General features: G+C 38.6%; 1 protein-coding gene across 2 annotated transcripts; it reads left to right on the top strand.

Moving 5' to 3' along the window:
• Positions 1 to 249: 249 nt before the first annotated feature.
• LOC110050513 (uncharacterized) lies at positions 250 to 11,827 on the top strand. Of its 2 annotated transcripts, none has more exons than XM_020756435.2 (6): positions 250 to 441; positions 1,919 to 2,272; positions 6,286 to 6,377; positions 7,193 to 7,883; positions 8,627 to 8,990; positions 10,282 to 11,827. In XM_020756435.2, exons 2-6 carry the CDS (start codon positions 1,984 to 1,986, stop codon positions 10,286 to 10,288), a joined length of 1,443 nt encoding a protein of 480 aa, XP_020612094.2. In that variant the 5' UTR covers positions 250 to 441; positions 1,919 to 1,983; the 3' UTR covers positions 10,289 to 11,827. The 2 variants fall into 2 exon arrangements, with proteins under 2 accessions (XP_020612094.2, XP_020612095.2); XM_020756436.2 differs by having other exon boundaries at positions 250 to 530.
• The last annotated feature ends 2,313 nt before the right edge of the window (positions 11,828 to 14,140 follow it).

Genomic DNA, 14,140 nt, shown 5'->3' with positions numbered 1-14,140 from the left:
TTTTATTTTTCGTGAAAGATGTCGGGTGGCCCAACCCACCCAGGTTGGTTCCTAAGTACATATGTTTGGTTAATTCGGACGCCAATTTTCAAAATTTGCAAACACAGAGCAGGGCAGGTGCAGATATCGATTTCATTCACAGTTGATTTATTGTCAGACAGCTTTTGTGGTAAAAAACAAAAAACAATAGATGTACAGTTCATTATCGTACAATATACTCCAGGTCGACAAAACAACAAACGCTCATCAAGCGTGTACGCACGCGCGCGCGCAAGCCAGTGTAAACTGGGTTCGACATGTGACTTGAAGACACATATAAGCTGAAAATCTAGTGCCTTCCAGGAACTGTGGGCACGGAGGGAAAAAGCGTTATTCTTCGGTTCTGTGCTAGCAGGAGATGATATCTTATGGTGTCTTCTTGTTTATCCTTGTTTCTTCAAGGTGAGATATTCATTACTCAAGCGAAGCGAAAGCAAACATCGCTGTGTTTAGATTGTCAAGGCGCTCACACAGTGACAGAACCGAACAAGGTATCACTTTTGACACACAAACCTGGTTTTCTTTTAACTTTAGTCATCGACATAATATGCTTCGGTTTTCCACTCTGAGTGTGATAATTTGGGAATGGCTTACAAGTTTAAGCTTAGCTAGTTCTGAAAACCGTGCACTATTGGGAAATGTTTAGCCCTGTAGTCGCTCCGTCTATGTTTATTATTTTTTTTACAAAATGCATGCATTTGGAAGATAGTAAGTGTTTATTTTTTCTCGTCAATGTTAACGCGAAAGTGAAAAAGAATTTTAGTTAATAATACTGTCGATTAATTTCGATACGCGGGCTGAATGTATCTTCTACTCGTCGCATTTAATTTCGTTGTGCAAAATTTTGTAATATAAGTCTTTCTAAATGATACCCTGTATATAAATCGACCCCTTTTAAAAGGACCCGATCGTCATAATCCGTTCGAGTGGTACGAAGCTTTTAAGATTTTATTTTATTAATTTTTCCTGAGAAACACTTTAAGAATTACTGCCTTTTACCACATAGGAGAGTAAATGTGCTCCAGTTTAATTACTGTTTACCTTCGTATTAATTAAAATCTTATCAACGATATTTTGCATGACTTGAAACTCGATATAAGCTTTAAAGCTTACTTGTGCCTTACTTCGTTCCTATTACATTTGTTAATTTTGTCTGTAATCCGTAATATGAAATCCAAAACCCAGACAAGGATAATTCTTGTCTAACTAGAGATTTAATCTCGCTTCTCGATCTACTTTGCCGTTTGGAGGGTGAACATTTAAACCTATCCCTTTTTATTTTAACACCTGAAGCCAATATCAATTTAATTTAGAAAATACTTGTTTATAATCAACAATGGAAGTGGGACATAGGCTTGATTCTTGATAGTGTAACTTTGCACTAGGATTGTCAGCTGGGTACCACCATTCAGTCTGTAATTTAACCTATTATCTTCCCACCTATCACTATTCTCCTGGTGTGGGGTTGACCCATGGCTCATGGCTCATGACCCATGTCTGAGACAAGCACATTTCTGGTTTTCTTAGAGCACTTAGAGAACTACTGTAAATAAACGAAAACTGATATGAAACTTTGTGAAGATTAAAATGTATCCTTGACAGAAAAAGAAACTGACAGCCTTGCTTAATGCAGCCTTGCTTAATGTTGTTGTTTAAACCCTCTCTGTAAAAGCTTTGTGGTCCTTACATCATATCTGTGAAGGCTTTGTAACCTTAGAAGTAATTTGGATAAGCACTTACAAGTGGGTTTTGGAAAAGAGTTATTTCTCCTTGTGGTCTGGAGTACAATGAACCTCTTTTTTGCTGTATTCAATATAAATTATGACTGATGTGCTTACAGGCATCAAATGTTGAAATTGTGAATTTTTGCTTCTGATAGGAAATCTTTTAGAAAGTCAAACTTGACGTTGACGATGTAATGAGCTTAGTGCAGCCTAAGGGATCATGGAGTCATCCACTCAAGAGATATCAGCTGCTGCCCCTCGTGAGCTGGACTTGTTTGGAGAAGAAGTTCTGGAAGAGATATTTGAATCCATTGAAAGTCTTCGAGCACAAATTGACCAGCTACAAATACATTGTGAAAAGCTATCCACAGAAAAGACTAAAGTTGATCAGATGTTGCTTGATAAAGAAAAGGAATGCCATGCAATGAAAGAGCAACTTCAAGAAGACATCAATAATCTGAGGAAATTGAATTTACAGTTGCTATCTTCTCAGAAGACATCTCAGAAAGGTATGACTGTCGCAACTATAAATGATGTTTTCTATCATTGACTTGACTTTGTAATACTTGACTTTAGTTGGTGCTAGTTTCATAGCAAGTTTAGTTTTTTGCACATACTGCATATCTAGGATTATTGTCATGAAACAATGACATGAATGTAGACCTTGTGGTTTTTTAGTTTTCTGGTCACCATTTTGGATGATATAAGATTTCAATTTGGTGAAAATAGTCTCCAAGATCCATTGAGGCAACAATGACAGTGTTTTTTTGTTTTTGTGTTTTTTTTGGATTTGGTTGTAATCATTATGGAAAACATAGTTACTGGCTTCTCCTTTATCATTTGAGTGGAACTAGAACCTTTTTCATTGCCAATGTTGATGTTCTCATAATAAACATTTGTAATGCAGTTGCTGTAATTTGATTGGTTGAGCTACTTGTATCATCCATTAGTGTCTATTGGTATTGAAATTTGTCAAGACTAAAAGCATTCACCAATATGCAACATGCCATTAAAACCTTGAAATTGTGGAGGAAACTGATCAATGAATATACCAACATGGGCTTTAGACTGTATGTTTGTTTCAAATGATAATTCAGGACTTTGTGGTGATCGACATTTCACTATTTCACATTTCACTATATTATTGGTACTTAAAATGTAGAGAAATAACTGGATACCATTTAATTTTGAAGGGAATACTAGATGTTCAGTTATCATTTTGCTAGAATTCTACTAATAAATTATTAGTTGAATTCTAGCAAAATGACAATTAGGTTGCACAGTCTTGATTTCTATCTCGAGCATCACAGAAATTTGGAGACACAATAAATTATACTTGTTTGAAAACATTTTAAAACCAATTTTTAACAAATGGGAATTTATTTATTCATTCTCAGGTAATGTCTTTAATTACAAACATATGGCACAGCTACATGATTGCATTTTTCAACGAACTGATAATATCAACGGAGAAACAACAACAACAACAACATGATATACATGTGTACATGTAAATTCTGGGAGAAACGTGTACGTGGAAAAACTCTGGGCTCAAATCCCATCTGGGACTCGGATTTTTTCCAAAAATACGTTTCTCCCAGAATTTAAACTGAATATCATGTTGTTGTTGTTTGTCTGTTAGTATACTCACTTGGGAAGTTGTCTTGATGCATCTCGATATGCCTTAAAGGAGCTCAGTCACAGTTTGCGCATTTTGAAAAGTTTAGCGTAAATTTTTTAAATTCGTCGTTTGCAAACCATGTCAATCTTCACCATCCTTGACCGTCCTTGTTCCTTTATGGTTTATTATTATCTCTTTGATGGTTTTCTATCTTAGTAAACTATTATTTTCAAGTTTCCTTCCATTTAAAGGAGATTTTGTACGTGGCCAAAACAAAAGACAAAACACCATGACTGAGCTTCTTAAATGTGACAGCGTGATGCTGTTAGTGAGTTCATATGAGTTAGTACGTGGCTGTGGAGCCGCATGATGTAGTTCCAGTCAATACCCACAATTTGACCCTTGCTCACCGTAGAGTCTCCAGTAGCTCAGTGGTTGGAGCATCCAACTAGATCACAGAGGGTTGTGGGTTCAAATCCCATCTGGGACTTGCATTTTTTGCGAGACGAGTGTTAGTGCTAGTGCTAGTGCTAGTGCTAGTGCTGTTGTTGTTGTTGTTGTTGTTGTTGTTGTTGTTGTTGTTGTTGTTATTATTATTATTATTATTAAAGATTCGCACAGCTATTGATGATATTGAAGCAGGTTTCGTCATTGGCTCCGGGCAACAACAAGTTGCCCAGGGAGGCCAAGAAACACCCCTTGTTTGCTTTTTCTCTTCTTTCTACATCTCCAGCACCTTTCTAAGAATTCTTGCCGACCCCAACAATGCACATCTCTGGATCAGTCCAACAGGAATGCCCACCTCAATGGCTCTCAGATTGACCTTCAATCTCAGTGGTATTGATCCCAATGCTTCCACTACCACTGGAATAACCTTTGTCCTCACACCCCACATTTTTCGAACTTCTCTTGCTAGATCTTGATACTTTTCAACTTTTTCATCTTCCTTCTCTCTCACCCCATTATCCTCTGGAATTGCCACATCTATAATCTGACAGCTCTTGTCTCTCTTGTCAATGATCACCAAATCCGGTCTCCTAGCCCCTATTTCATGGTCTGTTCGCACACTGTTCGCTAATGGTCTCGTTACTCTGCTTACAGATTCTACATTTCGGGTCATTCTGTGACTTGTCAACCATCGTTTTAATATAGTTTGTTCGTATTGCTTGATCTTGTGCAGCAATGATAAGAGCTTCTGTTTCTCTCTTGAGCTTTCCTTCTTTTAACCGGGTCCATGTTTCCTCACTTCTTTGTTCTTCACCCTGTCTTGCAAACTGTCCATATAACGGCTTTTCTTTCCAGTCTTGAATATTTTCAGTTCTTGTCCTCGCTTTAAAGTTGGCAGCTGTTTCTCTATTCTCATCCCCATCCCTCCTGACGGCTTTTAACAGTTCTTCCTCGCTTGTTTGGACATAACATTCTAGCGATACCTTTGCTTGATTGACACAATCCTCTACGGATATCAAACCTCTCCCTCCGTCCTTCCTCGGCACATAAAGTCATGCCACGCAGTCCTGTGGATGGAACCCTCCATTCGTGGTTAGCAATTTTCTTGTTCTGCGATCTAGGTCCCGAAGTTCTTGTTTCCTCCATTCAAGTATTCCTCCTGCATATCTAACGAGTGACACTGCCCAGGTGTTTATGGCTTATATCAAGTTTCCACCGTTCAACTTCGAGCGGGCAACTTTTTTAATGCGTCGTAAGTATTCTTTCCTGATTTTGTCTTTCATTTGGTCATGAAGCATGTCGCTGGCCTCAAGCACTCCTAGATACTTGTACCCTTCGCTTTCTTCCATTGCTCTTATTGTAGTGTCATCTGGTAGTGTTATGCCTTCTGTCTGTGCCAGTTTGCCACGTTTTATGACCAAGACAGCACACTTCTCAATGCCAAATTTCATACTGATGTCATTGCTGAATATTCTCACTGATTGTATCAGTGAGTCCAGTTGGCACTCACTTCTGGCGTAAAGCTTTAGATCATCCATAAAGAGAAGGTGATTGACCTTTGTCTTGTTGGCATATGTGTATCCCGCTTTGCACTTTCTGAGAACTAGGGACAGCGGAATCATGGAGACCACAAAAAGGAGGGGGGATAGGGAATCACCCTGGAAGATGCCCCTTTTGATGGAGACACTTCCAAGACTTTCTCCATTTGATGTAAGTTCTGTTTGCCAGCCATTCATGGAATTTTCCAGTAAGGTCTTAACATTTTGAGCTGCACCAAATAGTTCTAGACATTCAAGAATCCAGGAATGCGGTATCATATCGTAAGCCTTCTTATAATCAATCCAGCCCATTGCAAGATTCTTCTTTCTTGATTTGGCCTCCCGTAGGACCATTTTATCAATAAAGAGCTGGTCATTGGTTCCTTGGGAGCCTTTCCTGCAACCTTTCTGCTCATCTGGTAGTACACTCTCGGTATCCAGGAATTCGTAGAGCTTGTCAGACATTATCCCTGTTAGCAACTTCCACATTACAGGTAAACAGGTTATGGGGCGGTAATTTCCTGCTACTGTGCCTTTCTCTGGGTCTTTCATTATAAGGACAGTTCTTCCCTTGGTCATCCACCCAGGAACATTCCCACAGTCTAAGCATACTTGAAGCTGGTTTGCGATATTATTATTATTATTATTATTATTATTATTATTATTATTATTATTATTATTATTATTATTATTATTACCTTATGATAGCATTCTTTTACTCTATCTCTCCATAACAGACTTTGTAGTGGACCTGTTATGAACAAGAAGAGATTTATATTCTTGAATAGATCAATTCATGGTACAAATTATATTAAATAGCTATTAAGTTAGTATGTTATAATGTTACTTGACAATATACAATTTTAATTTCATTATTCTATGATACAGTGTTTCACTTTTTAACTTCTATTTTAAGATGCCTCAGATTTGAGTACTTCAGCAAGCTTATTGAAGGAGATCTTTGACTCTGAAGAAGTTTATCATAAAAAATTAGAAGCTGAAGCCAAGGTAAGATATCTTTTGAAAACAAGTCCATTGACACTTGGCTTGAGCTTAATTCCATTGTCTCAAATTAATAAAGTATGGCCTGTTAGCATATTTCCTTTCTTGGCCAACATTTTGAAAGCCCAGTCAAAAAGGTGTACATTATGTCCAAATTACACTACAGATACTTTGTACCTCAAACTCTACACTTTATTACTTAATTATTAAGTTTATAAAATTGTCTGCAAAAGTCAGCTATTTTGTGTTTGTTTTTATTATAATTCAATTTGTGAATTGTTAGAAATTCATTTTCCACAAATTTGTCATTTCACCTTACATATGACTAAACTAAGTCATTTAAAGATGATTTCAATGAATTATTTCTAAGATGAATATGCTGGGATGCCATATTAGGGGACTCTGCATGTTTATTAAAGAACATGCCCTTGAAGTAAAGTGAGATAACCCGGGCTGGATCTATCAATCGCACAAAGAGCAAATTAGACAATATATCGCTATGTGTTAGAAGATGTTTGGAAATGAAGCTATTTGCTTTCAAGTGAAAGGGAACATTAGTTTCAATCTTTTACTAACATTTTGAGCCATTTGGCTGCAACCTCTTAGGGAAACAAGTCAGGAATAGGCATGTGTGGAGTTAAATGGCCATTTCTTTTTGGGGGAGGGGGGGGGGGCAGCCTCACGAGTCAGTAGTTTACTTAATATATAGGGAAAAACAAAGAGACAGTAGTTAAGGGAGTCCCATTTACCATGATGTTATGAATTATATAATAATTGTTTATGGGACTAAACGTATTTGAATTCACTGATATTTGTGGCAGGTGGATGCACTACAGTTAACGTTACTGGAAAAGGATAAATACATATCAAGTTTAGAATGGCAGTTAGTTGATTCTGAGGCCACCATTACATCAGTGCAAGCAGAGAGAGATCGTCTTGCTCTAGAACTTGACTGTGCTTTAGCTCGAGAACAAGATTCAGATCTCCAGGCACTTGGAGCTGTTGGAGACATATCAGGCTACAGTGATCCTTTAGAGCATGCCAATTATGGTTTGGTGGAGTCAGGATATGTGGACGACATGCCTGTTAGACGCGTCAGGAAGCAGCCTCGAAGACACCTCAGTGACTTGACTACTCGTGGGAACTCATATTTTGATGATTTTGGTGCAATCTTGGCTGGGCACATAAGCCTCTCTGACTATGACGTTCCAACATTAGCAGAAAAAGAATCTCGTGGACTTGGTAATCTTAAAAGAGCAACTAACTTCAGCAATATTAATAACCTAGATGAATTTGAGAAGTTTGATAAAAGGCCACCTCTGTCTCCTAAAGTACCGGGTTGGGAGAGTTTTGATGACTCAGAAGCAGGGCTGTCACCTGTGTTAAACAAAGACAAATGGCATGGGTTTAGTGATGTGAGTAACATCGAAGGAGATGAAGGCAATGAACCAAATGCTGATAATGAAGATATGTGGACATTTACTCCTGATAGTATCCTGAATGTGTCTACTGGTAGGTCAACTAGCCATTGATTCAGTACAAATTAGAATAATGTTCTTTTCTAACCTTCCATTTTTCAAACCTCCTGATCCCCTTGGTCCAACTCCCCTTGGAGTGTTGGACCCCCTTGGTCCGACACTCTAATTTTACCCCTGATACCTAGAACTACCCAATTTTGGAAACCAATTGTCATTTCCCGTAGAGGTTTGAAAAATATCATCATCTCATTCTGGTTAGATCAAGCTATAATGTCCACATTATCCAGTCAATTGAAGAATGTAATTATTAAACAATTATTCTATTTGCGTAGTCAGATACAAGATGATTATGGCAAACTTGGCAGTAAATGCCTAGGTTGATATTTACCACCTGATGTCTAACATGGCTTATTGCAGGCTCTTAGCCAGAATTTAAGTGTGCTATAGTGCCTACTCAAATGAGCAATTTATGGGGCAACTCATGAAAAGTAAAACAATTATCTTTAGAAAGTGGCCATCTGCAGGATGCCTAGACACCCATCTGGCTAAAAACCTGGGCTTATGTCATGTTCCAATCCCAAGTTACCACCCCCACCTCCCACCCCCCAAAGAAAAAATGTTGATATTATTTTGGCTGGGTAGGATGGAAAGAATAAAGGGGTTGCGGGATGAATTGACAAGAAAGTTAAACTGTCCTAGACAACTGATTCTGATATGTATATGCAGTTAGCCACTGTAGTACATGGAAATATTAATTAAGTGTTTCTCATGTTTCAGGGGAAGAGTTGTGTAGCTTAACTACAGAGCCAAGCAACATTCGGAGGTTTTCAAAAGGCAGTAGTACAGTTCCTGAGAAAGACATACTTGACGACGGCAGCACTGCAGGTCAGCAAGTGGTCAGTGGAATATTGCCTGTTCAAAGAAGAGAGTCTCTGCCAGCTGAGAAGGCAAATGTTGAGGTTACTTTAGTTGGGCATCAGAAAACACCAAGTGAACCTATAGACACTAAGGACTCCTGTAATAATGACAAGCAGATGGCCACTGATATCAAAAATATGTCCAATAAGAGACTTGAGGAATATCACAAGTGGAAAGTGTCCGGTTGCAAGGGTGATCCACCAGCCAAACTCAAAATATCACAGTAAGCAGAAGTTGAATTCTTGTTTTATCACTTACTATAAACGTGTATCAAGGCGCACATGTACTGTCTGAAACTTGAGCATGAACAATTATCTTTAGGAAAGTAGTTTGTATTAAATGTTTCAGTTCCTTTTATTTAGTGGATAAGTGTAAAGTCTGTTTGTTGGAGAACATTCTTCATAAATTATAAAATTTGAGGTTGCAAGAAAGAAACTCAAAGGAACTGAAAAATTAATATTATGACTGAAGCCATGTGGCTGACTGGTACCAGTTCCTAAAGATACCTAGCATTTTATCACCACTTACCTGAACGTACGGTGTATAATCTTTCTCTTTTCACATTCTTAAGTAACGGTCCATATAAGAAAGATAGCACCACATGGCCAGGAATGCAAAAAGGTGCTAACTTTTGTGCAACTTTGCTACTGCTGTATCATACTTCTGATTGGCTCAATCAACAAACTCTACCAAAACTTCAGATAGCTGTATATATGTTTATCCGTAATTGATCAACTATCTTCTTTTCAACAAAACCACTGCCGAGTCTATACCACAGTAATCCTATGTGGGGAACTTTGGAAAATTGGAAGCTTTTTGTCTTTGTTTACGACCATTGTGATTGGTTGAATGTTTTAACACAAAGGAAACTACCTTTCAAAATAGAGTTTAAATACATTTTATTTCATAAACCTGCTTTCCATTGGGTGATACATTCTCTGTATGAAAACACAACTGTTTCAATGTGGGGAAAGCGTATTGCCTCAGAAGTATAGAAAATGCTACAGTTCTTATCTGGATCATTACATGATGCTTAATGCATTTGGCACTGAAAACATATCTCTGAACAGACTGGTGTGTCCTTTTGGATTGGTTGATATTGAGATCTCAAACATGCAACAAACTCAGAACCAAATGACAACAAGAGATCTTCAGAGAAGACTGTGGAGCCATTTACAAAGAGACGTGTCAGTTTGCTTGAGATTAAGATTTTAATTTTCTAGTCTTCAGTTTTTGGCCCGGTTGTTCAAGCTAACTAATCCATGATTCACACTTTTTCTGTTTACCTTTCTGTCATCCAGTTTTGATGTCAACTAATCTCAAACTCGAGACAGCATTAGCAATTACAACACTTTTGTATGTGGGAAATAAAACCTCAGTCAACGTTTAACCCTAGATAAAGTGTTAATTGGCTGTCAAACAAGCCAGGTCAGTTGAAATTTGTTCCTGCATGTTGCACACGAGAAGGTACAACATATTATTTCTAAAACATCTATTATTCTTTCCCTTTTTAGGTGCTGACCAAAGGATGCTAACAGTGAATTACATACTAGTAATTTTTGAAAGAGCTCGATACAAACATGACAATAAAATAATGTACAAGGTACCAATTTCATTGCATTACAGAGCTTAGTTGCATATTTCAGTACAAGAGGGGTTCAATTGATTGATAAATTAATTAATTAATATGTTAAACCATGGTTTATATGTTTTACAAGGCTATGAGCCTGTAAATTGACAAGCTGTTTGTAACTGTTAAAGTATGTAGTATGTTAAACTTTACAACGGTGCATGAGTAAACAATGCTACGTTACCTTAAAATTTATTTCTGTAATCTCTGCAGACTCTCTCTTTCTCGCCATTTTGTTATATTGATGAGCAAAGGGAAAGACATGCAACCCTTGTTTTGCAATGCTATTCTAAACAGTTTTTTAATAGCTTGTGTTTAATTAGAGCAGTTTTCAATTGGCGGTCATAAACTCAAAACCAAAGGAATTACTCTGGCCAATCACAAACGACACGGACAATACAGTCAACCAATCAACTTGAAGTAATTACATGTAGCCGACGCCAAGCGCGGGAAAACATGTGCGAGTGAGTCACGAGTGGTTTTGGCTTTGGTTCTGATTGGATAAAAACGTGGCGCGAGTTTCCTTAAGCCAATCAAGTAGCAAAGAAAGTGCAAAACCAATTTCTTTCCACCACTAAAATGAAAACAGTTCTAATGCAAAGAAATTAATATTTAAGAAATTCTAGGTTTAAGAAATTCTAGATCAATTGCGAGTACATGACATCAGTTGATCTCTAAAACAGCTGTTGTGAACTATAAGTAAAATTAATATATATCGTTCTAAAAGAAATGAATCCTTACAGTGTTGATGAGATGAATGCCATGTTCAAAATCCCTAGTCTGGTTTGTCTCGTTGTGTTAAGAAATTAAATTATCAACGAATCATTGCATGCTTTCAATACAGCGCTTATAAAAAACACAGACAGACATCTTCTATTGAATAGATGTACTGCATTTTCTAGCTGTTGGTTACATCTGTAACCACAGGGAATGTCTGTCAGGACAACTACGTGTGAAGTGAAATAGTTTGGGGAGAAAATGAGTTGTCACGTGTGCTTATTAAATAAGGGTGGTGTGAAACTGACATGCATTTAGCCATTGTAATGGACAAGTTCATTGATGAGATGGTTTCCTGTGCATTCAGATTGAAGGTAGAAACATTCGGCAGGAGAACAGTCTGTTGGATGTTTGTTTTCTCGTCAAGTCTTGCTTTAATCCTCTTCTGAAAAATGAAGTTGCTATAAGACATTGTAAGTTGTGTTTCTATCCTTAAGTCTGAGCAGCAGTTTACTATAGGCATTTCTCATTTCATTTAAAAAATGGACATTGCTAAGATGCAGTCTTAAAAATGGGGCAAGTGGAGTCGAAAATTAAATTTAAAATGTGTATATAGTAAGACAGAAATGCTATTTATTTAATATTATTTATTATTGTAATAAGTTTAAACAAGTGTTTTGTGTGTTGAGTGATTAAAAAATTAAACAAACTAATGGTTTTAAGTGCGTTTTAATGTTACTCTCGACGCATTTTAACAGCAGTTGTACTTAACACAAGACATCACGTGACACCGTGGAAAAAGATCTATTGTAGCAACTTTAAGGCAATCTGATTGGCTGACTTTAGATATTGGCCCTTATGCAGTTACAGGTCTTACTCGTGTAACAATCGTTTCAAGTTCTACTTTCAACTTGCTCCCACGAACATGACGAGAGGTAGATTGAACGGTTCAAAGAAACGCGTCTTTTGCGACTTGTTTCACAAACAAGTCCTAAGTTTCGTAAACACAAACTGAAGACATCCTACTCGATATCAAGGGATTGCTTTCCTGTACTGTAACTAATCGATTCAGCCACGGTACATCAAGCAGTCTGGTCGAGCCACAGTTTGTGTTTTTTCCCGTAAATAGTGTCCCCAGTTAGTTTTTTAAAGCTAAATACCATTGACACTGAATGGATTCTTTCATTCTTTCATTGGCCGTTTTTATGCTAGAGACGTTTAAGTTGTCTAGGCACCGTTAACGTAAGACGTAAAAGGTGTCTGGTATAAAGAAGAGACGCATTTAAAAACACGGCCTAACAAAAAAATATTTCTTTTTCTATAAATGAAGACTGGGTTCTGTACTCTGAGGACACTGGAAACAAGCCACTTTTAGCGCGCCAATATACGAACAAATCTACTAACTGATAACGTGGCAGGCAGATAAGGGTGTCACGTTTTTATACCAGAAAGGTTTAACGTCTCAAACCTCAAAGGCGACTGATAAGAGCGTCATTCAGACGCTCTTAAAAGAAGACGTTAAAGTAGATAGACGTTAAAAGCATCTTCCTTATTTTCCGTTTTTATAATAGACGTTAAAGTCGTCTCGAGAAAGCTTTAACGTCCGAGACGACATTAACGTCAATGTCGAGGAAAAGGTTGTTGTTATTCATCGTGGTAGATGCAATAATAAAGTGTATTATCGTTTGTCTCGCGATGTAGTCACTTGAGATTACTGCTAGTCTTCTTCAGGCGATAAGGTCGACTGATTGCACGGTATCATTTATATCACAAAGGTCGGCTGTGATTGGTGCATTTCGATCCTCCTATTGTTACATTGTTCCGGCGAGTAGCTGTTCCCTCAGTGGTCCGCTGTTGTACCGTTCTCCTGTTGTTGTGTTTCTTGATCGTGGGTATCCATGTTTCAGGAATTTCAATTCCACTATCCCAGTTGATGTTGTTAGGGTGAAGTCTTATGTGAATAGCTTCCTTGACCCTACGTGTGTACCAGTGAGGATCTCGATCAATAAACTTGACCTCATTCCAGATAGGATAGTGGCCGGTCTCGTGGGTGCGTTCAGAAACGGCGGAGGTCTGGGTACGGGCGAGTCGTATATCCCTGTCGTGTTCTTTGATCCTCTCCTGCATAGATCTCCCTGTTTCCCCGATGTAGACTTTGCCGCACTCACAGGGAATCCTGTAGACAACACCATCTTGTTTAGCCGGATTGACGGTGTCCTTTGGTCGCACTAATTGTGACCGAAGTGTCGTGTCGGACTTAAAGACGGTGCGAATGCCTTGTTCTAGACAGCGGCGGAGAGACTCCGAAACTCCTTGGACATAAGGTAAAACGGCGGTGGATTTAAATTCCGCGACAGGCTCTCTTCTTGGGGTTGTTTGTGCCTTTGTGATCTTCTGTACAAAAGAGGAGGGATATCCGTTAGAAACAAGTACAGATGACAGATGTTTCTTCTCTCCAGCGATTACTGATGGTTTGGTCACGAGACGTTTAGCCCGGTCGTACAGACACTTCACAATACCGCGCTTTACTGACTGAGGGTGGTGTGAATCATACGCTAGGTACTGATCAGTATATCGACGCCAAGATTGAGTCAGCAGTCAGGCTACTAGATGCGGAGCGAGCAGACAGAGTCAGGAGATCCGTCAACACCATCCTTCAACAGGCACAACCACCCACGTCCAACATCACGAAGGAACAGCAGGAGGCTCTTAAAAGCCTAAAAGATGACAACTCCATCATGGTCCTTCCGGCCGACAAAGGACGCGCCAGCGTAATCCTGGACGCTGACACATACCACGCAAAAATGTCAGCGCTAATTGATTCCGGACCGTACCAGCTACTCAACAAAGATCCGACAGACCGCTTGACCCGGAAGCTATCTGAGAAGCTGCCAACCCTGAAACGGAGTGGGCACATATCAGAGGCGGTTTCTAATAAGATCAGACCCCGACACAAACAACCACCTAGAATCTATGGTTTGCCGAAGATCCACAAGGCCGACACACCGCTTAGGCCAATTGTGTCG

The sequence above is a fragment of the Orbicella faveolata genome, unplaced genomic scaffold (genome assembly GCF_042242905.1).
Source record: "Orbicella faveolata isolate gen_17 unplaced genomic scaffold, um_ofav_v1 contig_34, whole genome shotgun sequence".
NCBI classification, from domain to species: Eukaryota; Metazoa; Cnidaria; class Anthozoa; order Scleractinia; family Merulinidae; genus Orbicella; species Orbicella faveolata.
This window is presented reverse-complemented; position numbering and strand designations above follow the sequence as displayed.